Source organism: Grampus griseus (assembly GCF_964374135.1).
Source record: "Grampus griseus genome assembly, chromosome: 20".
In the NCBI taxonomy this organism is placed as follows: Eukaryota; Metazoa; Chordata; class Mammalia; order Artiodactyla; family Delphinidae; genus Grampus; species Grampus griseus.
In genome coordinates this window covers 51,880,636-51,907,778 of record NC_139014.1, presented here as the reverse complement: position 1 = coordinate 51,907,778, position 27,143 = coordinate 51,880,636, and the positions used below count along the sequence as shown (strand labels likewise).

Sequence of the window (27,143 nt, the reverse complement as noted above, 5' to 3'; positions counted from 1 at the left end):
CGGTTTTCTTAAAAAGAGGAAGTTGAGAGAACCAGTGTGAGTTGTAATTATTGCATTTGCTTTACCTCTTCTACCAAAAAAAATCTTGTGACTTGACAAGCAAGTTTATTTAATCTGAAAATATTGTTTGATAAAATGGGCTCATGTAAAACTCATTCCTGGACCATGATGATAAGCAGAGATCAGAGAAGGCTGACCTTTTTCTTTCAGTTGTCTCTTTGCTTTACTGCAAAATAGAAACTACTCTCCGAATCCCTTTTCCCTTTTAACCTATTTCCTCTTGCTACCCACCGAAGCCTCTGGAACCCACCACAAATAGCAGTATTGTCACTATCAGCCACTTGGTCTAAAATACTTAATTCTGAGGTCATCCATACTTGCTTGTTATACTTTCAAAATGCTTTTACTTGATGTTTTCTACTATAGAAGACAGTTACTAATTACAGAGAAGCATGCTTATAGTTTAAAACATGTATTAAAACGGTTATTTGAAATGTGTGTGCTAGCTAGAAAATATTTTAAAATTATGTAGAAGTGCCTATTGGTATCTTGAACATTAGTCATTAGGCTATACTTTCTTGAAGCGTCATGCTCTAATAATTATAGCAGCTTATTATTGACAGCCTACTCTGTGCCAGGTGCCTTAAACACATGATTAGTAATGCATAGGAAAACCCTGAAGCTAGGGGTTTAAAAAACAAAAAGCAGAGATTCATAGGTTAAGTAGATTGTGAATAAATCAGAGCCAGTTCTCAGAACTTCAGAACTTTAGGCTGAGCTGAGATTCTAACTGAGGTTTGGTCTCTGAGAAAATGTGCTCCCCTGTATCACCTGCATGCTGCTTCCTACTTCTGGTTGCTGATAAGTATATTGAAATAATGTTTCATATTCTTATTCCTGAAAGATGAGATCTTTATACTATGCCTTCTGTATTTCAGCCCTTTTATTTTGACCTCTACTTCACCATTAATGAGAGTATTCACATCTAGATATGGGCTTCCTCTCACTCAACCACCTTAGATGCCAAACCATTATACCAATTTCTCTGCATGCTTGTTTGCTTCTGTTCTTTAAAAACTTACACTCTTATTTCTGTTTTACTTATATTTGACCTTGTCGGTAGCACATCGTTTACTGTCAAACTCATCCTCTCCAAATATCTTTCAGTAAGCTTATTGAAAGACAGTTTTTTAAATCTTTGTCAGTGATTTTTTTCTTTACACTCAAGCACTTACTCACTGTACTGTTAAGAATTTCATAAGCTTAATAAAGCTTTGGAACATAAAGAGATAGGAAAATCCTTGTCAAAAACAGTGATGGTTTCTTTCTTATAAAGTTAGCTGGTAAATTGATATAATGCTTGTCATAAACCATACTCAGTTCCTTTGTGATTTGTATTCTCTTCTGTTTTCCCCTGAATTAAAATTAAAAATTTTAGCTATTGCTATATAAGTAATTTCAGGGATGTTAGAACAGCATTTGTTGTCTAGGTGTCTTTGGGATAAAGCTGAAAATTTGCATTTCCCACTGTTTCTCCCCTTTTTGCCTCATCTGAAGTTTAAATAAGTGACAATTTGCTTTCCTGGGTAGGTGTTTGGTTTGCTTCTTTTAATACTTTTCTTTAAGGGAGACTCTAGATATTTGATCATTTTCATAGTTTGTTTTCTTCAGAAAAGTTTTGTGATTTTTATATCTACTGATGGATTTTTTGTGTCTAATTATTTGCTTTTGTAATTTTGTTAAAGATCTCAGGAAACAGGCTCGACAGCTGGAAAATGAGCTTGACCTGAAACTAGTTTCCTTCAGTAAACTATGTACAAGTTACAGTCACAGCAGTGCCCGAGATGGAAGACGCGACAGGTATAGGTACTACCAGATTCTCTCTATTATGCCTTAAACTATATAATGTTTTTGAAGCATTAAAAAAATAAAGTAAAATATATAACTCTGTAACTTGGTCTATTGGTAAATTTTTGGTATTTTATTTTTTGTTTTTGCCTTGTTTTTTAGTGACTTATAAAAATTCTTAAGTCTTGAGACGAACATTTATTTGGGATCCTTAGGCAAAGACTGTTGTTGTCAGGAGGAAAATGCTAAGGCTTAAGAGTGAGTTTGCATCAGAAATAAGCCAGTATAAGGAAATGTTGCTTTGCCCACATTGTATTTCTTATATTTTCTGATTGCTAAATGGATCTGAGAGACTACTCAAATGCACAGTATACCTACTGCTATTCTGGTGTTTTAGAGTTAATCTAATGCAGTGTGTATCCTCACTGTTAATGATCGAAGCTCTTTTAAATTTTGGTTCTTTTTTGAGAAACTGGTATACTACTGTTTTGAACATATTTAAATGTATTCTTATCTTTGAAACTCACTTTAGACCATCCACTTTGTTTTGAAAAATATTAGGAAATATTTAAGACACTTAGGAAGATATAGAGAATAATATAATGGATCCCCATGTGCCTATCTCCCACTTTAAGAAATAATCATTACCAATTCAGTTGAGGCCCCTGATGGCATCCCATTTTCTCCCTCCGGGTAATCTCCATATATTTTTACTACATATATATTTGTGTTCCTGAACAATTCATAATAGTTATTTTGCAACTTGCTTTTTTGTGTAACATTATTTTTGAGATTAAGCTATGGATACATTTAACTCTAGTATATTCATTTGCTGCATATAGTATTACATCGTGTGCTTGTATCAGTTTATTCTGTAGATGAGTGTTGTTTCTAATTTTTGCTTATTTTAATAATTTTAAACACAAGAGTGTTCATCATGCCTCAGGTCCTGTTTTTAAGAGCTTTATATAAAGGCTGCTGGGAACATTTTTACTTATTTTACATACCTTCTTGAGGATTGATGGTAGGTGGGATATTTTTTCAGCTAGTAATAATAAAAACTGAGCTTGGATTTGAAACCAGATCTTTCTATATCCTGAGCCCATGCTCCAAACCTTTCTGTGTACATTCCAACAAAAGTCTTATTTCAGTACTATAGCCAGTGTTGCTTCTTTTTACAAGGTCACATGATTAAAGAATTAAAGATAGCAGGGCCAACATATTGACTTTAGGAGCTAAAACTAAGCTATTGTCATGTCACATAGCTTTGATTGCAATGCATTGCTTTCGGCTTGCCTTTATTTAGCAGGTAAAGAGAATGAGGAATATTCTTTTCTATGAATAAACTTATTTTATCACTAGAAAGCATTTTTCCTGAATTTAAGTCTCCCATTTGACTATGCCAGTGAGTATACAATTTTAAAACTCCAAACTGTTAAGAGATACGATTACATGATGCTTTTCCTGTGTCCTCTGTGTATCACGATCTTAATTCAGACACACCTTGTTTTATTGCGCTTTGTTCTGTGTGCTTCACAGATATTGCATTTTTTTACAAATTGAAGGTTTCAGCCCTGTGTTTAGAAGTCTGTTGGTGCCATTTTTCCAACAGCATTTGCTCACTTCGTGTATCTGTGTCACATTTGGTAATTCTTGCAACATTTCAAACTTTTTCATTATTAGGATATATTTCTTGTGGTGATCTGTGATCAGTGACCTTTGATGTTACTTTGTAATTGTTTTGGGGCACCACAAACTGCACCCCTATAAGATGACAAAGTTAATTGATAAATGTTATGTGTGTTCTGATTCCTCCGTGGACAGGTCCTTCCCCCATCTCTTTCCCTCTCCTCAGGCCTCCCTATTCCCTGGGACGCAACAGTATTGAAATTAGACCAATTAATAACTACAGTGACCTCTAAGTGTTCAAGTGAAAGGAAGAGTTGCACGTCTCTCACTTTAAATTAAAAGCTGGAAATGATTAAGCTTGGTAAGAAAGGCATATTGAAAGTCGAGATCAGTTGAAAGCTAGGCCTGTTGCGCTAAACAACCGAGTTCTGAATGCAAAGGAAAAGTTCTTGAAATAAATTAAAAAGCGCTACTCCAGTGAACACACGAATGATAAGAGAGTGAAAAGCCTTATTGCTGATATGGAGAAAGTTTGAGTGGTCTGAATAAAAGGTCAAACCAGCCACAACATTCCCTTAAGCCAGGGCCTAATCCAGAGCAAGGCCCTAACTCTTCAATTCTGTGAAGGCTGAGAGAGGTGAGGAAGCTGCAGAAGAAAAGTGTGAAGCTAGTTGAGGTTGATCCAAGAGATTTATGGAAAGAAGCTGTCTCCATAACATAAATGAGCAAGGTGAAGCAGCAAGTGCTGATGCAGAAGCTGCAGCAAGTAATCCAGGAGATGCAGCTAAGGTGATTAATGAAGGTGGCTACACCAAATAGCACATTTTCAGTGTAGACAGAACAGCCTTTTATTGGAAGAAGATGCCACGTAGGACTTTCATAGTTAGAAGTTGATGCCTCAAAGCTTCAAAGAACAGGCTGACTCTCTTGTTAGGGGCTAATGCAGCTGGTGACTTTAAGTTGAAGCCAGTGCTCATTTACCATTCCAAAAATCCTAGGGCCCTTAAGAATTATGCTAAATCTACTCTGCCTGTGTTCTATAAATGGACCAACAAAGCCTGGATGTCAGCACATCTGTTTACAACATGGTTTACTGAATATTTTCAGCCCATTGATGAGACCTACTCTCAGGAAAAAAGATTCCTTTCAAAGTATGACTGCACACTGACAATGCACCCAAGAGCTCTGATGGAGATGTACAATGAGATTAATGTTATTTTCATGACTGCGAACACAATGTCCATTCTGTAGCCCATGGATCAAGGAGTAATTTCAACTTTCAAGGCTTATTATTTCAGAAATACATTTCTGTGGCTTCCGTAGATAGTGATTCTTCTGATGGATCTGGGCAAAGTCAGTTGAAAACCTTCTGGAAAGGATTCACCATTCTAGATGCCGTTAAGAACATTCATGATTCATGGGACGAGGTCAAAATAACTACATTAACAGGAATTTGGAAGAAGTTGATTCCAAACGTCATGGGTGACTTTGAGGGGTTCAAGACTTAAGTGGAGGAAATAACTACAAATGTGGTGGAAATAGCAAGAGAACTAGAATTAGAAGTGAAGCCTGAAGATGTGACTGAATTGCTGCAGTCTCATGATAAAACTTGCACAGATGAGGAGTTGTTTCCTGTAGATATATAAATTTCTTAAAGGTGAATGGTTTCTTGAGATGGAATCTACTTCCGGTGAAGATGCTATGAAGATCGTTGAAATGACAGCAAAGGATTTAGAATGTTACATTGACTTAGTTGATAAAGCAGCAGCAGGGTTTGAGAGGATTGACTCCAATTTTGAAAGAAGTTCTACTGTGGGTAAAATGCTATCAAGTAGCATTGCCTGCCGCAGAGAAATTGTTCACAAAAGGAAGAGTCCATCAATTCAGCAACTTCAGTATTGTCTTGTTTTTTAAAATTGCCCCAGCCGCCCCAGCCTTTAGGACCCGGATCAGTCAGCAGCCATCAACATCAGGGCAGGACTCTCCACCAGCAAAAAGATTACTCACTGAAGGCTCAGATGATGGTTAGCATTTTTTAGCTATAAAGTATTTTTAAATTAAGATAGGTACATTGGTTTTTTAGAATAATACTATTGCAGACTTAATAGATTACAGTAAATTGTAAACGTAACTTTTATATGCACTGGGAAGCCAAAAAATTAGTGTGACTCACTTTATTGAGATACTTGCTTTATTGTGGTGGTCTGGAACTAAACCCACAATATCTCTAAGGTATGCCTGTACTTTTATGACTCCTTTAAAGGGGAAACTATTCAAGAACATTCCCTCAGAAATTCTACAACAAATTGGAAATGAGTTTGTGGAATTACTTCAGCCTCACTGTCTCTTTTAATGAGAAACCTAGAGCCGTGAGGACCAAGATCCAATGTGCATTCTAAAGTTTTGTTTGTTGCCCAGGTTGAAAGCACATCATAATGAATAAACTCAGTGACAACCAGAAGTTTCTTTCAGGAGTAATTTTTTACTTTTTGTATTTTGAGAACTTTATGGTCTTATGAATCACCATGTACTTATAAAATGAATTAAATTTAACTGAATCTTAGTATTGTGGAGAGTATGTTTTTGACCTTTTCCCCGGACTCATACCTCCCTGAGAATGGTGAGTGTAGAGATTGCCTCCTCATCCATTCAACAAGTATCTAAAGAGCATCTACTGTGTGCCAAGCACTATTCTCAGTGATAGGCATATATCTGTGAGCAAGACATAGGCAGTTTTCCTCCTGACGGAGCTTATGTTATTGGCCCATTGTTCTTTTTCTTATTTCTGGTAGGGGAGGATCTGTATTAGTAGTATATAGAGCATTTCACATGGACATGTTCTGAGATAAGCAGAGAACCTTGGGTTGGCTCTGACACATGATCAAGAATGAGATATTTTAAGGCAAATAAATTAAAATTTTTAAAGAAATAAAAATTTGGACCTAGTTAAACATCCTAAAATAAAAATCCTCATTGGCTATTTCACTGCTTGTTACTATTGCTGTAGATGTGTATGTGGAAAAAGGAAAGAGCTAAGGTAAATTTACCATTAAACTGGTTATTTAATCTTTTCATTTACTGCACCCAAGCAACTGTCACAGGGCAAGAAAAAGTCTTCAGTAAGGTTGGAGAGCATAGTCATTTCCTGGTATATTTATCTGTGTTCAGTATAACTAAGATCAGTGTTGAGCTGCAGCTGCTCATGATAGTATATACCACTTGGGACCTAATGAAGGTTAATGGTTTTTCAGAAGAGACAAGTGAAACTTTCAAGACATGTGGTTTTAATATTTGAATTTGTCAAACATAGTTTCACTTGTAAAAAGTTAGGATTGACTATTAAGATTTCAGAAGACAGTTAAATACATTTTGCAAAGCAAAACAGAAACAATTATGTAATATAAGTGGAAATGTAAAGGATTGGTACTAAAACTTCCCTGCTGGATGTGGCTATCTGTATTAGACTTAAAGCCAGTTCCTGATTATTTAATAACTATTTATCCAATCTGTGGATTGTTTAAATCTCAATTTTATTTCTTCTTGGAAAGAGTCATAGAAGGAAAAGAGAACTTAAATTAAGGTCTCAGGAACATAATTGAGGTAAAAATTTTAAAGGTTATTCCTCACAGAGCTAACATAATTTGTAATACATTTTATGGCTCTTCTTAGATGCTGTACTACATAGGTCTGCAATTTTATTTCACATAATTTGTTCCTTTAGATACAGCATTTAATTGGGCACTGCCATAGTTTAAGTTACTTTCATTTGGGAAACAGTAAACAAGCATTTAGAATTTCTTTGCATTATTAAGATTGGATGTATTAAAGCTTGGGACAGTCTTACATTCAATTATATTTTATACTGAATTTAATATTTAGGATGTGTGATCTTTATAGAAAAACTTCTATAAAATTATAACTTCTTATGAAACAAAAAGAATGTCTCCGGGGTTCTACTTGACCTCTTTAAGAATAATTACCTTATTATTTTAAGTATATTTTAAAGGATTAGGTTTAAGTAATGGATACTCTTTATTTGAACTTCTCTTCAGCTCTGACACAACACCCCTTTTAAATGGATCAAGCCAAGACAGAATGTTTGAAACTATGGCGATTGAGATTGAACAGCTTTTGGCAAGGGTAAGTACCTTCTGTTAAGTGGCTGTTTTGCTAATAACTGTGTACCTGTTAGATATGGTACTAGATTATATTAATGCAGACATATTTATTGAAATCACCCTTTCATTCAAGGTGTATGCCTCCCCAGGCCACTTGAATTTTGATGACAGCCATTCCCAGGTCCTATGAATGTTATTTTAGCCTTTATGGATTATTTTGGGGAAATACTGAATCCTTGCCTGCTGTCTTCTTGGTTTTGTTTTTGTTTTTTGCTGTTAGCCAGAAAGGCATATAGGCATATAATTTACTTTTATCTCTTTACAGTGCTTTCTAAAATATTTTTATTGGTTTTCTTTTTCTTTCTTTTTTTTTTTTTTTTTCTGTTTTAGCTTACAGGAGTAAATGATAAAATGGCAGAATATACCAACAGTGCCGGTGTCCCCTCCTTGAATGCAGCATTGATGCATACATTACAGCGACATAGAGACATATTGCAGGTAGTACATTGGGCTTGAGATTTTTATGTTATTATAGGAAGTTTTAGGGGTTTTTTTACTCTATGAATAGAATGTGTTCACGTGTATGTAGAGGAACAAAGGGAAAAATCTTGTAAGAGGATAAATGCCATGCTATAGAAGTTTGTCCTGTTTTACTTTTTTTTCTTGATATTATAAAATTCTGAAAATGGTTAGCAGCTCTTGCTTTTGCCTGGTAAAATTGAATAATATTCATCAGTAGGTAAGTATACTTCTACTGTGGAAGATCTTGCTAGCTAGCTGAAACAGTGAAATAGCCAGTGGTCACGCATAAGCAGTCATATGGTGGTTTAGAGTATACTTTCATCAAGCTTTGAAGATAACATGGAAGAGAAGTAATTTGCTATATTTAGTGTATTGTTTGAGAAAAATATTAAAAGTATACCAATAAAATGAAAAAACTTTTAAAGATTTACATGGGAGGTGTTAAAAATATAGTGGTACAAATAGGAAGGCAAATTTTTTTTTTTGGCTGCGTTGGGTCTTCGTTGCTGCGCACGGGCTTTCTCTAGTTGCGGCGAGCAGGGGCTACTCTTCGTTGCAGTGCGTGGGCTTCTCACTGCAGTGGCTTCTCTTGTTGCGGAACACAGGCTCTAGGCACACGGGCTTCAGTAGTTGTGGCACATAGGCTCAGTAGTTGTGGCTCGCGGGCTCTACAGTGCAGCCTCAGTAGCTGTGGTGCACGGGCTTTGTTGCTCCGCGGCATGTGGGATTTTCCTGGACCAGGGCTCAAACCTGTGTCCCCTGCATTGGCAGGTGGATTCTTAACCACTGCGCCAACAGGGAAGTCCCCAAATTTTTTAATATTGAAAAAATTCAACCATTTCTAATTTTTAAAACTTGTTAAAAATAGGACTAGAAGGATACTTTATTTACCTAATGCAAAAATGTGTACATCAGATTAAAATCTGTCATAATGCTTAATAATACAGCACTAAAAGCTTTCCCACTGGAAAAAAGAAAACAAGACAAGGAGGGACTTCCCTGGTGCCTCAGTGGTTAAGGATCCGTGTGCCAATGCAGGGGACATGGGTTCAATCCCTGGTCCAAGAAGATCTGCATGCTGTGGAGCAACTAAGCCCATGTGCCACAACTATTGAGCCTGTGCTCTAGAGTCCGCGAGCCACAACTACTAAGCCTGCATGCCACAGCTACTGAAGCCCGTGCGCCTAGAGCCTGTGCTCTGCAACAAGAGAAGCCACCGCAATGAGAAGCCTGCACACTGCAACGAAGAGGAGCCCCTGCTCGCGGCAACTGGAGAAAGCCCATGTGCAGCGACAAAGACCCAACACAGCCAAAAGTAAATAAATAAATATATTTGGAAAAAAAAAAAGCAAGACAGGAATACCCACAATCCCCATAGATGTTTAACATTGTTTAGAAGTTCTTGGTTTGTTCAGTTACACAATAAAAAGAACAAGATATAAAGACTGAAAAGGGAGACAAAATCTGTATTCTGTGGTAATGATAAGATTATATAGCTAATACAAACCAAGAAAACTAACTAAAAAAAAAAATTGGAAACATTCAGTAAGTTGATGACTTATAAAATTAATATATAAAAGCAAGTAGTTTTCCTACACACAAACAGTAATCTGTTAGAAAGTACAATGGAAGAAACTATTAAAATTTTATGTATAATTTAATAAGAATGTATAGGATTTATATGTATAAAACTCTACTAAGGAACATAAAAGAAGGTTTACTCTGCTTTTTTATTTATTTATTTATTTTTTTTTTTTGCGGTATGCAGGCCTCTCACTGTTGTGGCCTCTCCTGTTGCGGAGCACAGGCTCCGGACGCGCAGGCTCAGTGGCCATGGCTCACGGGCCTAGCTGCTCCATGGCGTGTGGGATCTTCCCAGACCGGGGCACGAACCCATGTCCCCTGCTTCGGCAGGCAGACTGTGAACCACTGTGCCACCAGGGAAGCCCTTACTCTGCTTTTGGATGGGATGATTTCTCTCTAAAGCAGCCTATATATTGAATCTTATCCCAGTGGAAATAACAGGGGTTTTTGTTTGTTTCATTTTTTAAAAAACAGCAAAATGACACCAAAGTTTATTTGGAATTATAGTCATATAAGAATAACCAAGAAAAAAACCCATGTGAAAATGAAGATAAGTAGTAAAGGATGCCTAATTCTGCCACCTGTTAAGACCTGTTAAGAAGCTAGAATAATTAAAACAGTTTGATTCTGGAGAAAAAGTAGACGAATAGAGTAGAGTTCATATGTAGACGCAGACATGCATGAAAATTTACTTTCTGATAAAGGTGCTATTTTGAATCAACGGAAAAAAGAGGGATTATAAAATAAATAAAGCTGTAACAATTTGCTAACTATTTGAGGGGAAAAACCCCTCAATTTCTATCTCATTCCTCCTATCCAGAGTAAATTCCAAATGGATCAAAGATTTATATGTAGAAAAAGAAACAATAAAATTTCAGAGTAAAGCATGGGTGAAATTGTACATTTTGGGGTAGTAAAGGACTTCCCTAAGCAAGACCTGATACCAGAAACTATAATAAATGACTAGTTTGCTTAATATACAGAGATAATAGAAATAAGAAAAAAGCAACCCAGTAGAAAAATGGGCAAAGGATATGAACTTGTTTATAGAAAATGAGTGGCCAAAATCATAAAAATATGGTCAGCCACATTCCCAAATGAAAATATACAAATCAAAATGAGATATGGAAAAAAAAATGAGATATGATTTTTCACCTGTCAAGTTAGCAAATATTGAAGCATTTGTAACCCAAATGTTGGCAAGAGTGTAGAAAAATGGGCACTCATCCATTTGCTGGGCATGTAAGTTGGTGTAGTCTTTCTAGAAGGCATTTTAACACTATCAAATTCATGTAAGATTCTTTGACCCAGTTATTCTGCTAGGCATTTACCCTTTAAATACATTTAGTTCAGTAAAATATATACCCAAGAATGTTTATTGAAGCATTTTTTTAACAGCAAAAAAAAAGGCAACTAAAATGTTTACCAGTAGAGAACTTATTAAATTACTATAGTCATAATTTAAAAATTAACTATTAAATATTAAAAAGAACGTAGATTTCAATCTGCTGATATGGAAGGATTACTTCATACTTCATGAACTACAAAAAATAAGGTTGCAGCAGAATATAGTATGATTTCTTTATCATAAATGAAAGAAATAATAAACTCATATATGCAAAAACATACTTCCTGAAAGAAAGTGATCATAATATTAAGAACTGTGGAGCAAGATGGTTTTTACTTCTGTTCTTTTTGGTGCTCTTTTAGTTCATGGTACCCCATGTTCATGTATTATTTTTGTTTTTAAAGGGCTCTCTGGGAGGTGGCATTATGTTTTTTATCTTTTTTATATACTGATCTGAATTTTTTAAAATAATGAATACTCCTTAGCAACTTAAAAATATGGTAGAAAAAGAAAGGAAAATATTTAAAATTATTTTATTCTTTACAGCTCTCTTCTGTTCTTCTTTTGATTAGTTTAGGAATTAAATTTCTGCAGGAGTTCCAAAAAGGTGAAATTTGAAAATAAGCCCCATTGGGTACACTGATGAGTAGAAGGAGCCTCTTAAGTTTTATCCTAGGCTATTTGAAGTCATGTTATCTGAGAATTATTTTTTCTTTACAATTCTGCCCCATAAGACAAGGTACTAGGGGATACAAAGGATAGTGATTTAGTGACACTGTTACCCTACCTCCAAATTGTTTTCATTTGAAAGAAGTTGGTCACTCTTCAGGAAAGTGATTATAATGTTATTTTTACCTCTTGGCAATTTGATTTCTTAAATAGCAGTTTTCTGGGCAGAAATTTGTAATATAACAATACATAACTGGCTCAATAAGATGAAAATTTATAGTTAGCTAATGTTGATTCTAGATGTTGATTGATTGCAGGATTATACACATGAATTCCATAAAACCAAAGCAAACTTTGTGGCAATACGGGAAAGGGAGAATCTCATGGGATCAGTACGAAAGGATATTGAGTAAGTTACCTTTTATATTTTTTTGTAGGATGTTTATTCAGAATCAGATTTAGAGTATATTCATGATTAACAGCAAATTGAGTGGCAGAACCATGGTTTAGATTTCAAGGTTTCTAATTCCCATTTCACTGTTCTTTAAACATTGCTGCTCCAGTATAGTCCTAATCTACTTTGCTGTCTTATCTCCAGTTTCCCCTAGTTTTATCATTGGCTCCTGCGAACCTTGACTTTCCTGTCTTAATTCAAAGTCCAGTTTAGATGATGTCTTCGTGAGTTCTTCTCTGATCTCCTACTACCCACCTTAAGCATTATAACATTACCAATAAATGAAGCTGTCCGTGTTTCCCTTCCTGATTACCATCTATCCCCCTACACTCTCCCTTGCCCCAACAATTACATATCAATACTTAGGTAGCTATCAAAGTAGCCTTTACTTCCCTGGAATCTGAAATCTGTTTTTTCCAGATTTTATACAGACTCATAACTTTAGTCAAATTATTTAAAGACTCCCAACATTTTTATGCTGCTCTTAAGCCATGATTTTAAAAATGTATTCTTTTCTTCCATTCCTTTACCTCACGTTTAATGATATATTCTAGCATTTTATACACATTTTCAAAATGTTTTTCACAGCTGTACATGACTGACAGGGTTAAATCCATTGGGCATCTAATTAAAGCTGCAGACTTTCCACTTTTGGACCATCTGTTGATGCCTATCATTGTCTCACTTGTGATAAGCTTAAGTTTCATAAGTATGATACTTATGTTTCATGAACTATGATGTGTACTACCATCTCATGAACTGATATATATCATGTGTACTCTGATAAACATTTTCTTAGAGTTCCTTTATTTTGTTGTAACAGTAAGACAGTTTTGCAGGAGAGATCATTTAATATTCATCCCATGCAAAATTTTTGTCCAAAACTCTAAACCAGGATTATCCAGTCACCAGTTGTGTTTCTACCTCCAGAAATTATCTTGGAAAATTAATTTTTATTGTTTGTCTGTGTTTTATCTATGTTTGTTATATTTAGTCATATGTACTTTGTATAACATATAGGAGTGAAAAAATGAAACATTTTTGCCATATTGGGAATTTTGGAATATTTTTAGTTCTCTGGCACATATATAAGCCTTGTGTCTGTTTTCTATATAGTCTATTTACATAGGTATTTTAAAGAATGCGTTGAGAATCAGTGTAGCGGACAGCCTTTGATGTGTAGGCTTTTAACTACCATGCAATTTGTGGGAATTGTTAGACTACATTCCAATGTAATAACTTGTTTTCTAAAAGATGATCATAAAAGAAACATGTTCATCCATTTACTAAACTATTTCCTGATTACCAGCCATGAGTAAGATAATATGTCAGTCACAGTAGAAGGTAGAAATGAAAAGATCAACATGGCCCTCTAGATGCTAGAGGGGAGTAAGGCACATACTCAAATTAATATAATACATGGCAGAATATGATTAGTGAAATGAGATATAGTAGTAATAACTGACATTTAAGAATTTTTTCTGCAGTTACACACTGCTTTTTCGTATATTCTCTCTTTTTTGGCCTCATATAATCTTTGAGTATAGATATAAATTATTAGTCCCATTTTATAAAACTAGGTATTAAGAGTTATCTAAGGTTAACTGGCTAGTCATCAGTCTTCCAAGTCCAGTGTGTTCTTGGTTATATCATGCTGCTTTTCCTGGTATTTTCTTTCCCACTGCACTTTGCACATCAGCCCTACTCTCAGCTAGTGATTCAGTTTTAGCAGCACGACCCTCTTTTGTCTTACTGCGGTGTATGTGCAGTTACTTAAATTTTTAATTTTGTTCTTGATACTTTGTAAGTAAGGAACTGAAACGTGTAAGTGTTGATAGTAATGATACAAAGCGTTTTCTAGTAAATTGTAATGAACTGAAGACCAGGATAGAAATCCTTAAGTATGCCACAACTGGCAGATCTTTAGCTTCCTTTTTGTGTTCCTTAGACTTCAGTTGATGGACTGCGTGTATCGTTGTGAAGGGAAACATTCCATTTCAGTAGCTTCCCCACCCCATGTGCTGTGTAGTAATCAATCCAAAGTAGTATTCCCGGACTTCCCTGGTGGCGCAGTGGTTAAGAATCTGCCTGCCAATGCAGGGGACACGGGTTCGAGCCCTGGTCCGGGAAGATCCCACATGCAGCGGAACAGCCAAGCCCAAGAGCCACAACTACTGAAGCCCGTGCATCTAGAGCCCGAGCACCGCAACGAAGAGTAGCCTCCGCTCACTGCAGCTAGAGAAAGCCCGTGCGCAGCAACGAAGACCCAATGCGTCCAAAAATAAAACAAACCAAAAAAAAACCCCAACAAAGTATTATTCCCACTTGGGGAAAATAAAGTTACAGGAGATAATAGACAAAGAAAGGAAAAGTAATGGCTTTAAAGGCCTCTGCTTTCCTCATCTTTTACAGTATCCTCCCAAACCTTACTCTTCAAGATGGACAATGCAAAGTTTTCTTAATACACTCTGTTCTTCCACACCTCATGATGCTGCACACGCTCTCCTTCCTTCCTGGAATAATCTTCCACTTTTTATAACTAAATTATCACTCGTTCTACAGGGTACCCTTTAAGGATTTTCTCTCTTTAAGAATGTTTCTGTATTTCTCATAGTCTCTCTAATCTACCTCCTGCCCTATAGAAATGACTACTCTCTTCTTTTGTATATAACTATTAACATAATAGTTCCTATTACACTGAATTACAATTATATAATTTATGTATCTCTCTAAACTCTCTATGACCAACTTGTGGCTAGGTAGCATGTTTTACTATTATAATGTCTGGTACCTCACAAATGTTGAATAAATATTTGCTGAGTTAATGAGTAAACGAATGAATGTATATTCTCTTTTCATGTACTTTTAGTGAGTTGGAATTTTTGGCAACTGATACAAAATATACACTTTTAGAAGAGTTATTAATAAATGTATATAAAATCAAAAAAAGGAAAAAGTAAGATTTTTGTTTAAGAATGTTGCATTACTTTGGTGAAAAATAATAAAGTCTTAGGCCTAAGTTAGAGAGCCATTCATATTTATCTATTTATGATAGATGCTATTTTTAGAAGGAAATGAAAAGGATTATACATTTTTATTGTTTATTCAAAACTATGGAGAGGCTCAATTTTTCCACTTTGGATATTACTTGAGTCAATCATTTAATCCTTTTTTATAACATGTACCAAAAATGTTCTTAAGTTTTCTTTATTTTTATTCTAGGTCATATAAAAGTGGGTCTGGAGTAAACAACAGAAGAACTGAACTATTTTTGAAAGAACATGACCACCTTCGAAAGTAGGTATTATTGAAAAAATGCATACTATATAGTACCTACTTATTTATTCACATATATAGCAAACATTTTATGGTGTTTATTATAGTAAGTGCTTTATCAATGCTAATTCATTTAATTCTTCTAATGATCCTATTGGGTAGAAATAGAATTGCAACTGTTCTGACCATAATTAGGAACAATATGATGCTATCAGATATACAAAATATGCATTCATTACTTGTTACCTGTACTATGTCTTTTATTGCCTTAATGTTTGTTTTCTTTAGTGAGTCTATTGCTGTAATACTTTGTCCACTACTATAGATTATTGGTAATAATAATAGTAATATTGATACTGACTTATGTTTGAATGGCCTGATACCACTTACATATGTCAAGAAGCTTTACAAAGGGTAATTGGCCATACATCAAATTCAAAGAAAATATCTTATTTCCCAAGAACTTAGAAGAAAATACCTAAAAACTTGGATGAACGAGATACACACACACACACACACACACACATATAAAAACAAGCCACCATACTCTATCCCTGCTTTATCTATTTTCCTTCTGAAATACACTGGTTTCTTTAATTACTTTCTTTGTATTTTGTTATAGAACTTAAGGATCAGAAAATTACTTCTCTCTCTGAGTTCAGCCTCTAAGCACTTGAGCAGCTAATATCCGTGATAGTTAAATGATATGAATTATGTTGATATTTGCTGCTGAATGTCATAAATTAGTCATGTCCATATGAGCTTAATGTGCTGTTCAATTTGTTTTTCTTTAAAGATTACCACTTTAAATATGAGCTGTTGAAATCAGAACATGGAAAGATCAAGACCTTTTTAGTAGAAGTCTGAGTGCTTCTAGTGTCAGAAAGTTGTTATTTCTTAAAATGTTAAATATTATTGATTGGCACAAGGGGGCAGCCTTTCCTAGAGTATGTTTAGTTTATAGTTATTTATAGCTTTGGTAGTTCTTTTTGTATTTGATAGAGACCACGATAAAAAGAATTTTGCATTATATCCAAAACTATATTAATATATTCTTGGGGTACAGAGTAATTTAAGGAATAAGATACTCAAGTAGCATAAAAATAAATATTAGCTTGCATTAACATTTTTATATTTATCAACCCCAAAAGAAGTTAAACAGAAATGCAATAGTTTAATTACTTTAAGGATGTTTTGATGCTGAAAAGAGTATACCAGAGTTATTATATAAATTGATATTCTTTATTTCATTATTTCAGAACATATTGTTTATTATAAATTTTATATGAAAAATTTTAGTTTTGCATTCATTTTAGTAATTCAGAGAAAACCCTTCAGGAGTTTAATATTGTCCATTTTACAGGAAAATAAATATAATAGTTCAGGGGCACACAGCTTAAGTAATTTGTTTAGGGTTATAAAAATGGTAAGAAAATTGGCAATCAAAAGGTATTTACCATTTTGTTTCCCAGGTGATTTTATGTATGATATACTTTACATATATTCCTTTCAGCATTCTTGTGAGAAGTTAGTATGTGCTTACTCCATACAGAGAGAAACTGAGGCAGGATGAAGTTGAGTGAAACATGAGCTGATAAATGAGGGGAATTGTTAACACTAAGGCTTAATCTCAATAACAAGAGTTTAGTCATTGCTTTCAGTATTAAAGCACAGAGCTTCCAAATATGTTTTAGAAAAATCAATATTTTGTGTAAATTACAAATACTTGTTAAGTAATAAAATAATAAAAAATTATGGACTAACATATATACAAAGTAATAATGATATGAAAAAGTTTCTCTTTTTCAATGTTGTCTCTCTTTCATTTGCTAAGTGCTTTGAGGAAGAATTTTTTTAGAATAACTTTTTAACGTGAAAGCTATATGTACTTTTTATAGTACTCATTTTAGAAAGTATGAATAATAATTCAGCAACACAGAAAAGACAGTTTGAAACACTTATCAGTACAGATGCGATACCATTTTTTACTCATCAGTAGGTTGTGAGCCTTCTCCCATGTTATTTGACAATTTTTTTTGTTTTTGAATAATTCTTTTAACTTTTAATAGTCTACATATCCTATAATACAGATAAACCATAATTCATGTAACCTAATGAGTGTTGACCTTTTGGATTATTTCTAGTTTTTATTATTGTACATACTGAAGTCTTTGCATGTATCCATAATTATTTCCTTATGATAAATTCCTAGAATTGGCATTGTAGGATTAAAAAATACATTCATTTTTAAAGCTTTTGATTTAGTATTGTCAAAATTCCCTCTAAAGTTTTGCTACTTTAGAGTCCCATTAGTAGCATATTCTGCCAGTGCTCTCAGGAACAGTTACTTGATTTTTTTCTAACTCATGCCATGAAGATAGGCGAAAATTCTCAGGCAATAGATTTTTTTTTAAAATAAGAAATATATTTTCATTAGAGAAAACATAGGTCAAACAGCCAAGCACAAGAAGCATAGGTGGTCCAGTGGTTAAGACGTGAGCTTTCACTGCCGTGGGCCCAGGTTTGATCCCTGGTCCAGGAACTAAGATCCCACAAGCCACATGGAGTGGCAAAAAAAATTTTAAAAAAAAAGAAGAAGAAGAAGTAATAGTTAAATTAACCTAAAAGTGAAATGGACAGCAAGAGATTATGTATTGCAGCAAGACCATTTGTAATGAAGAGGCCAGATTTGCTGTTAGGGTACTTTTTAGTTTGATCTTTCATGAATAAAGGTGTTTTTTTTTAAAAACTACTCAGTAACTCAGGTAACTCATTTGATTTTGCGCAGTAGGGTCATACTTTTTATGGCAAAGAGCATATTTACATTTTTATTTGATTCTTCATAAAATATTTTTTCATGTTAATGTAAATTTCTACAACTTGCTTCAAAAGTCCATATTTTTGGGCTTCCCTGGTGGCGCAGTGGTTGAGAGTCCGCCTGCCGATGCAGGGGACACGGGTTTGTGCCCCAGTCCGGGAAGATCCCACATGCCACGGAGCGGCTAGGCCCGTGAGCCATGGCTGCTGAGCCTGCACATCCGGAGCCTGTGCTCCACAACGGGAGAGATCACAACAGTGAGAGGCCCACGTAACACAAAAAAAAAAAAAAAAAAAAAAAAAAAAAATCCATGTTTTTGTCTTGAAAAAGAGTAAAGCAGTTTTTATAAATGAATGGTAAACTTTATTAAAAAAAACTGACTTGGTAATGAATTGCTTTTAAAGCTCTTCTTAATATTCTTTTTGTCTAAAAATAAATGTTGTTATCTTGTAGCAGTTTATCTTACAGAAGATAGTCATTTCTCTTCCTATTTGGTGGATAAGCTAGCTTTCATTGTTTTTTTTAAGATTTAATTTTATTTATTCTTGGCTGCATTGGGTCTTTGTTGCTGCACGTGGGCTTTCTCTAGTTGGCAGTGAGTGGGGACTACTCTTCATTGCGGTGCGCTGGCTTCTCATTGCAGTGGCTTCTTTTGTTGGAGAGCACGGGCTCTACGTGCTCAGGCTTCAGTAGTTGTGGAATGCGGGCTCAGTAGTTGTGGCTCACGGGCTCAGTAGTTCTTGCTCGTGGGCTCTAGAGCGCAGGCTCAGTAGTTGTGGCACACGGGTTTAGTTGCTCCGCGGCAGGTGGGATCTTCCCTGACCAGGGATCTAACCCGTGTCCCCTGCATTGGCAGGCGAATTCTTATCCACTGCACCACCAGGGAAGTCCCTAGCTTTTTTTTTTTTAACTTGCCTTTCCCTGAGTCTCAGTATGTCAGAAGAAAATGCTGGCTTTGAATGAGTGTCAAGCTTGTAGCTGTTTGTGTTTTGCTGTACTGTGGATGCATTCCTGTGAGCTCTTTGGTTGCTGTTTAGATTAATTTCCTTTATATGTTTGTTCTCTTTCGTTGCTCCCTTATATTTTCCTTTTTGAAAGGAGTATCTGAGTTAGTTTAAAGGGTGTGGGGCTGATTGTATTATTGCTGTTTTTACAGCTTTTTCTTTAGAAGAATTTTGTCATTTTGAATAAAACATGTCTTCCACATTTACCTTAATGAAGTTGACAGATTTCAGAGTAGTGGTGAGAAACTTGGATTAGGACATAAGTATACACAAATAGAACGAGCCTAGCCTCTTGCTGGACTTCTTTACTGCCAGTGATCATCACCTCCACGTGAAAATTAGCCACCTTTTACCAAGGCTGTTGCCTCCATCTTCTCATCTGTGATTCTATCACTTCAAAAATCTTCAACTCTAACATTTCACTCTGACCAACACAGTTTATTCTTCCAAGACTATCTGCAGCATCACTAGCTTCTCTTTTATATTTTTCTTCTTACCTTTAACCTCTCCTACCCTCGCTAGCTTGGATCTCATAGTTGATCAACTGAAATATTCCCAACATTTGGCCTTTTCTGTGCGCCTGTCTTTTTCTGTACCCTAGTAAAATGCCAACCCGATCCACAGTCTACTGTTCTACTCCTCTATTTAAGGGTTAAAGAGAAAGCACCCAATATACAGATTAACTTTGTTTTAGATTCATTATTTCCAACCTCGTCTGAGTATTCAGCATTGCCCAGTACCTTTTGCTTGCTTGACCCAGTTTACTTGTCTCTCTCATTCTTTTCAAGAAATTTACCAGGACTTCCCTGGTGGTCCAGTGGTTAGGACTCTGCACTTCCAATGCAGGGGGCGCGGGTTCGATCCCTGGTCAGAGAACTAAGATCCCACATGCCACAGCGCGGCCAAAAGAGAGGTCCTTAGCTCCTACTTCATTGAATTTTTAAGGTTCTTTCTCCTTAGTACAAATTCACGTACAGGAATACCCTTCTTTACCCCTTTCCTGTAGTTTTTAAAGGACTAGTTTTTTTTCCTGGGAAGGCTAATACATCCGTCTGGCTTCTATCTCTGTCCTTACCTGCTACCTCAGCTATTTTACTCTTCAGTCATCTTCTATACTGGCTCTGTCTCTCTAGTTTATGAATACACTTGCTGTCTCTGTGTCAGTACTCATTTCCTCCTTAGCCTATTGACTACTTCCCTCACAGTCTACTGAGCATGTTGTCACTGGGGACATCAATGAGCTCCTGAAGGCCAAATCTAATATTGTTTGCCTGCTCTGCCTCAGGTGATACTCTTAATCTCTTCCCTCCTTGAAAACCTAGGCCACTGTAACACTGAAATTTACTGGTTCTCCACTTGCCTTTCTTACTACTCTTTGTTTCCTTCCTGGCTGCCTTCTGATGTAGCCTCAGAATCCTTTACATAGTGTTCTCCAGGCAGAAATTAATTAGAGCTAATCCACCAAGTGAAACTTATTTGTCATCTACCCTCTCACATTAGCCCAGTTATTTGTCGTTGACATGCATCATAACAACAATTCCTCCTCCCCAGAGATGGCAGCTATAAAGAAGACCTAGTAAAGAGAAATTGAAAGAAATTGAAATTTTCATTCAAAAATTTATAGGAAAAGCAACTGGTGAGATTTTTTTTTTTTTTTTTTTTTTGCGGTACGCGGGGCTCTCACTGTTGTGGCCTCTCCTGTTGCGGAGCACAGGCTCCGGACGCGCAGGCTCAGTGGCCATGGCTCACGGGCCCAGCCACTCCGCGGCATGTGGGATCCTCCTGGACCGGGGCACGAACCCATGTCCCCTGCATCGGCAGGTGAACTCTCAACCACTGCACCACCAGGGAAGCCCAACTGGTGAGATTTTTATATTGCCAAGAATAATAAAATTAATGAGAGAGTTGAAGAAAGAGGAACAAATTCTGAAGTTATATAGACCCAGCTAAGAAGGTAAGCTGAGGAATTTCATCCATACTTAGAGGCTCTGTTTGTTTTCATGGAAGTACTCTGATTTGTGGGAATGGCATGATTACAACTGGAATTGCAGACTGGTTATATTAAGCACATCACCTTAAAAATTCTTGACATTTTAAACAGACCTTTGGCAGTATTTCAAAGTAGTCAAAATATTTAAAATATTACATAATATGTCGGTTTCTAAATTATCATTTCATTTAGTTGGATCACATCATAAGAACATATAAATAGGCATTTTAGTTTTTCCTCTTATTAACTTGCCACTTTTATCTTGACTAAGATACCTTAATGGATTTATTCCTTAAATTGGTATAATAGATAAGGAATGGGTTTTGAAGCCAAACAGATCTGAGTTTAAATCCTGGTGTGAACTGTAAATTTGGGGGCAAGGGCCTTAAACCCTCTGACTCTCTACTGTCTTAAATGGGGAAAATTGAATTCTTACTTTGCACAGTGTTAAAACACTTAAAATTAGAGATAATGTGTAAAGGTTTTGCCTAGTACAGTGCCTGACATGTAGTAGACCAGTTCTCAAATTACATTGAGCCATTCTTGCTCGTAGCAGTATTAGAACAGAAAAGTAGACTAGTAACTAGAATTGTGTACCTAGAGCTAGGTGACAGAGACTCCAGCCCTCTGGGGCCCTTCAATGCCAAAATGGTATGTAGGAATAAATAACTATCAGCTAACCCTGATTATCTATTAAAGCTCAGAGTGTGTTTTTAAATCATTCCCTTCATTTATTGCTCATTGGATTTTCATTAGTATAATAAGTGGTTTATTTATTCCTAAGCTTCATTTCTAGATAGGAGTTTTCAAATTCCAGTTGCATTCCATCTGTTTCTTTGCATTTATCTGAATGCACATATAATTTTTTGTATCAGTTTTTGTTGTTACTGTTGTTTATTGAGGTAACATTGGTCTATAACATTATATAATGAAGTTTGGTGTGTGCAGCATTATATTTCTACTTCTGTATATGCTACAGCTTGCTTACCACCAAAAATTTAGTTCGCATTTGCCACCACACAGTTGATCCCCTTTACCCATTTTACCTTCCCCTTCCCTTCCCTTATGGTAACCTCTACTCTGTTCTCTGTATCTATGTATTTGGTTTTGTTTGGTTTGTTCATTTATTTTGGTTTCTTGTTGTTGTTTGCATTTTTTATATTCCACATATGAGTGAAATCTTATGGTATTTGTCTTTCTCCATCTGACTTATTTCACTTAGCATACTACCCTCAAAGTCCACCCATGTTGTCACAAATGGCAATATTTAATCTTTTTTATGGCTGAATAGTATTCCATTGTATATATATTTACCACATCTTCTCTATCCATTGAGATATTACCTCATACCTATTAGAATCGCTATTATAAAAAAGGCAAGAAATAACAAATGTTGGTAAGAGTATGTAGAAGAGGGAACCCTCATACACTGTTGGTGGGAATGTAAATTGGTACAGCCTCTATGGAAAACAGAATGGAGATTACTCAAAAAATTAAGAACAGAACTACCATATGATCCTGCTATTCCATTTCTGGGTATTTATCCAAAGAATATGAAAACACTAATTTAAAAAGATAGAAGCACCCCTCTGTTTATTGCAGTATTATTTACAATAACTCAGATACGGAAACAACCTAAGTGCCCATCAATAGATGAATGGTTGAAGAAGATGTGGTATATATATATTCAGTTTTCATTGTTTTACCAAGCATTTGTTGAGCATCTACAATGTGGAAAGCATTGTACTGGGTGTTGGAGATAGAGAAGAGATAAAGCCTAGTGACGTTCTGCCCTGTTTTTAATGAGCTCCCCTAGGATGGGAGTCGGGGGGCAGAAGAGAAATGTTAACAGGTAATTACCGTGCATTGTAATTAAGTTTAATGTATGGAGACGTTTGTGCATACCACTATAGTATCACATTAAAGGGAATGATTAACTCTAAAGCTTCTGAAAGGGCTTTATAGAAATAAAGCATTTGATTTGAGTCTTGAAGGATGAGTAGGTATTCACTAAAGTCGACATAAGAAAAGGTTTTGGGAAAAGATGAAACTTGAACCTTATGATCATATCTTTTTTTAAAAAAAAATCTGTATCATTCCTGATAAATGATCAATGTAGATATATTAGAAATATCATTCATTTATTGCCTGTCTACAAACCCTCTCCCAGATAACAGGCCTTACTCATGCCCCTGAAAGGGCAGCCTCATGGGGAGCAAGAGAAAACAGTGGAGGGATGAACTGAGAGGCCGTAGTGTTTCTGAGATTCATCTATATGTTTTGTTTTGTTTTGTTTTTGTGGTACGTGGGCTCTCACTGTTGTGACCTCTCCCATTGCGGAGCACAGGCTCCGGATGTGCAGGCCCAGCGGCCATGGCTCACGGGCCCAGCTGCTCCGCGGCATGTGGGATCTTCCCGGACCGGGGCATGAACCTGTGTCCCCTGCATCGGCAGGCGGACTCTCAACCACTGTGCCACCAGGGAAGCCCCTATATGTTTTTTATATCAGTAGTCAGTTCCTTTCTATAACTGAGTACTTTCCATTTTATGATGCTATACCACAATTTGTTTATCCATTAACCCATTGATGGATATTTGGGTTGTTTTCAATTTGGGGCTGTTACAAATAAAGCTGCTATGAATATGAATATTAAAGCTCCTAATATTCTTTCTTATAGAATTCCAATTAATAAATGTACAAGGACTGATAGAAATAGAAAATCAGTAGGTGAACAGCACAGTAATAATGGGAAAGAAAGATTCACGAAATGGATGCTAAAATTAGTGGGAATTTTGAGGAGAAACAGGGTACCTGCATATTCTCAAAGCATCTTCCCCTACGTTAATTAATTACAATAGGAAATATAGTAATTTTACAGTGGAGAAACCTGGCAGACACCACCTTAACTAAGCAGTCTAGGTTAACATCAGTAATAAGACATATTGACATGATATACAGCCTGATATGATGCTTCAAGGGCCTGACATCACTGTATGGTATTCTTGCTAAAACTGCGTAAGGTCATGACCATAACACTTTAAAATACTAGTCAGTTATTTTTGTAGAATGTCCCTCAACTTGGGTTTGTCTGATATTTCTCATGACAAATTAAGGTTAGGCCATTTTGTCACAGACTGAAGGAGACTTAGGAGACATGACAACTAAATGCAATATAGGATCTTGAATTGGATCATAAAAAGGGACGTTATGCTGACACATATATATGGAATCTAAAAAGTAAAAAAAAAAAAAACGAAAGAAAATAAATGGTCAGAAGAACCTAGGGGCAAGACAGGAATAAAGATGCAGACCTGCTAGAGATTGGACCTGAGGATACGGGGAGGGGGAAGGGTAAGCTGGGATAAAGTAAGAGAGTGGCGTGGACATATATATACACTACCAAACGTAAAATAGATAGCTAGTGGGAAGCAGCCGCATAGCACAGGGAGATCAGCTCGGTGCTTTGTGACCACCTAGAGGGGTGGGATAGGGAGGGTGGGAGGAAGGGAGACGCAAGAGGGAAGAGATATGGGGATATATGTATATGTATAGCTGATTCACTTTGTTATAAAGCAGAAACTAACACACCATTGTAAAGCAATTATACTCCAATAAAGATGTTAAAAAGGACGTTAGTAGAAAAATTGGTGAATAAAGTCTGTAGTTTAGTTAATATTCTTGTACTAATGTTAAATTCACTGATTTTGATAACTGTACTAGGGTTATGTAAGACATTAACATTAGGAAAGCAGAGTGAAGGGTATACGAGAATCCTCTGTACTATTTTTTGCAATTTTTCTGTAAGTCTAAAATTATTTCAAACTAAAAAGCTAAAAAAACCAACCAACAGAAAAACAACCATAAGCAAAATAGGAAGGAAAAGGTTCTTCCTCAACCTGATTAAAGGCATGTACAAAAACTGTTAATATCAGACTTAAGGATGAATGCTTTCTCTCTAAAATATAAAACAAGGCAAGAATGTTTGCACTAACCACATTTTACAGCATTGTATTGGAGGTCGTAGCAAGTGCAATAAGGGAGGAAAGGGATAAAAGGAATACAGATTGGAAAGGAAGAAATAAAACTATTTTTGTCAGATAACAAGATTACATAAATAGAAAAATCCCAAAGGATTTACCTAGAAGCTATTAAATTAGTAAGTAAATTTAGCAAGGTCACAGGATGAAAGGTTATATATAATTATAAATTCTATTGCTATACTAGCAAAAACAATTAGAAAATTAAAAATTTTTAATTCCATTTATAATACGTCCCCAAATAGGAAATATTTTAAAGTAAACTGAATATAATTTGTGCAAGACCTTTATGCTGAAAACCATAAAATGCTAAGAGAAATTAAAGGAGACCTAAATAAGTGGAAAACATACCATGTTTCTGGATTGGAAGATTTCCTACTGTTAAGATGGCAGTTCTCCCCAAATTGTTCTATAGATTCAATGTAATCTTATTTAAATTCCCAGCATATTTTTTTACAATCTGACTGTAAAATTTATATGGAAATGCAAAAGACCTGGAAGAGCCAAAAAATTTAGAAAATACAAACAAAGGTAGAGTACTTGCACATCTCAACTCAAGACTTACTATAAAGCTATAATAATCAAAACAGTAAGCTACTGGCATAAGATGGACCTATATAGGTTAATGGAACAGAACAGGGTTCAGAAATAAACCAACTAACATGTGGTCAATTAATTCCCAACAAAAGGTGCCAGCATAATTCAATGGGGGAAAGGAGAATATTTCCAACAAATGGTGCTGAAACAATAAGTAAGTCCCCTACATACGAACCTTCAAGTTGTGAACTTTCAAAGACGCGAACCTGCGTTCGCATGTCCAGTCATGTAAGTTAGTTCACGTGTCTGATGTACATTGTCACGTGCGTGCATCCTCTACAAGTGGTGGTGCTTTTGTGTACTTTACGGTACTGTTTATTACCAGGTAGACTCAGTCTTATTTTATACTCTGGGTTATAATCCAGCACTATCATTATTTTGTTCTTCAAACTGTTTCACCTTTGGCCATTGGGAGCTCCTGCAGATTAGCTTCTGTCATTTGACATGCCCCATCCTTTTTTTGAGCACTTCCTGTACTATCTGGCACGACAGTGTTTGTGGCTCATCTTGTACTTTCCCTGCCTTGGCTCTAGAACCAACCACTTCTCCAAGCAGCCTTGGTTCCTCTTATTGGAGAGTGGTTCAGAAACTAAGATCTGGGTGCTAGATATGCTTATTGCTATCGAAGTGTCATTCCTTCTAGGCTCTCTCTTGCTAAAAGTTTTTATCTTGAATGGGGTTGAATTTTTTCATGTATTTTAATCTGTTGAACTGATCGGATCTTTACATTATGCTTATGAAGAATATCTTTAGATTTCTTTTCTTTGACGTGTTTTTGCCTGGTTTTAGTGGAAGGGTAAGACTGGCACCATTAAAATGAGTTCTTTCTGTTTGCTGAAAGAGTTTGTGCAGGCTTGGTGTTGTTTCTTCCTTAAATATTTGATAGAATTTACTATTGAATCCATCTTAGCCTAGAGTTTTCTTTGTGGCAAGATACTTAAATTACAAATTCGGTTTCTTTTGTAGATGTAAGACTATGGCTCTGTTTCATTTATTCCTGGGCCAGAGGGTGATAGGTGATTGTGATTGGCCCAGCCTGTCACACATCCATCCTTGTGGCCAATGGACTGGAAAGTTTGTTATCAGAAGAAAGAGAATGCGGCATATACAGGGCTCCAGGGAAGTTATCAGCCAACTTAGTCACTTCAGTTTGAGTTTACTACACTCTCTTCTATACTCTAAGCCATAGACGTAGAAATAGTATAGTTAAGCAAAATCCTTTTTTCTAGTGATAGTTATTGAAGTGGA

General features: G+C 35.8%; 1 protein-coding gene across 4 annotated transcripts in view; it reads left to right on the top strand.

The window, feature by feature from the left end:
* GOSR1 (golgi SNAP receptor complex member 1) overlaps positions 1-27,143 on the top strand; it is a gene marked incomplete at its 3' end in the record, with an annotated part of 49,717 nt that overhangs the window by 632 nt on the left and 21,942 nt on the right. For 3 of the 4 annotated variants that reach the window (XM_082679602.1, XM_082679599.1, XM_082679600.1), the window contains exons 2-6: positions 1,746-1,866; positions 7,530-7,617; positions 7,986-8,093; positions 12,036-12,127; positions 15,395-15,469. In XM_082679602.1, coding sequence (XP_082535728.1) covers positions 1,746-1,866; positions 7,530-7,617; positions 7,986-8,093; positions 12,036-12,127; positions 15,395-15,469 — 484 coding nt within the window. The remainder of the gene's footprint in view (positions 1-1,745; positions 1,867-7,529; positions 7,618-7,985; positions 8,094-12,035; positions 12,128-15,394; positions 15,470-27,143) is intronic. The other variant, XM_082679601.1, reaches the window with a different exon arrangement.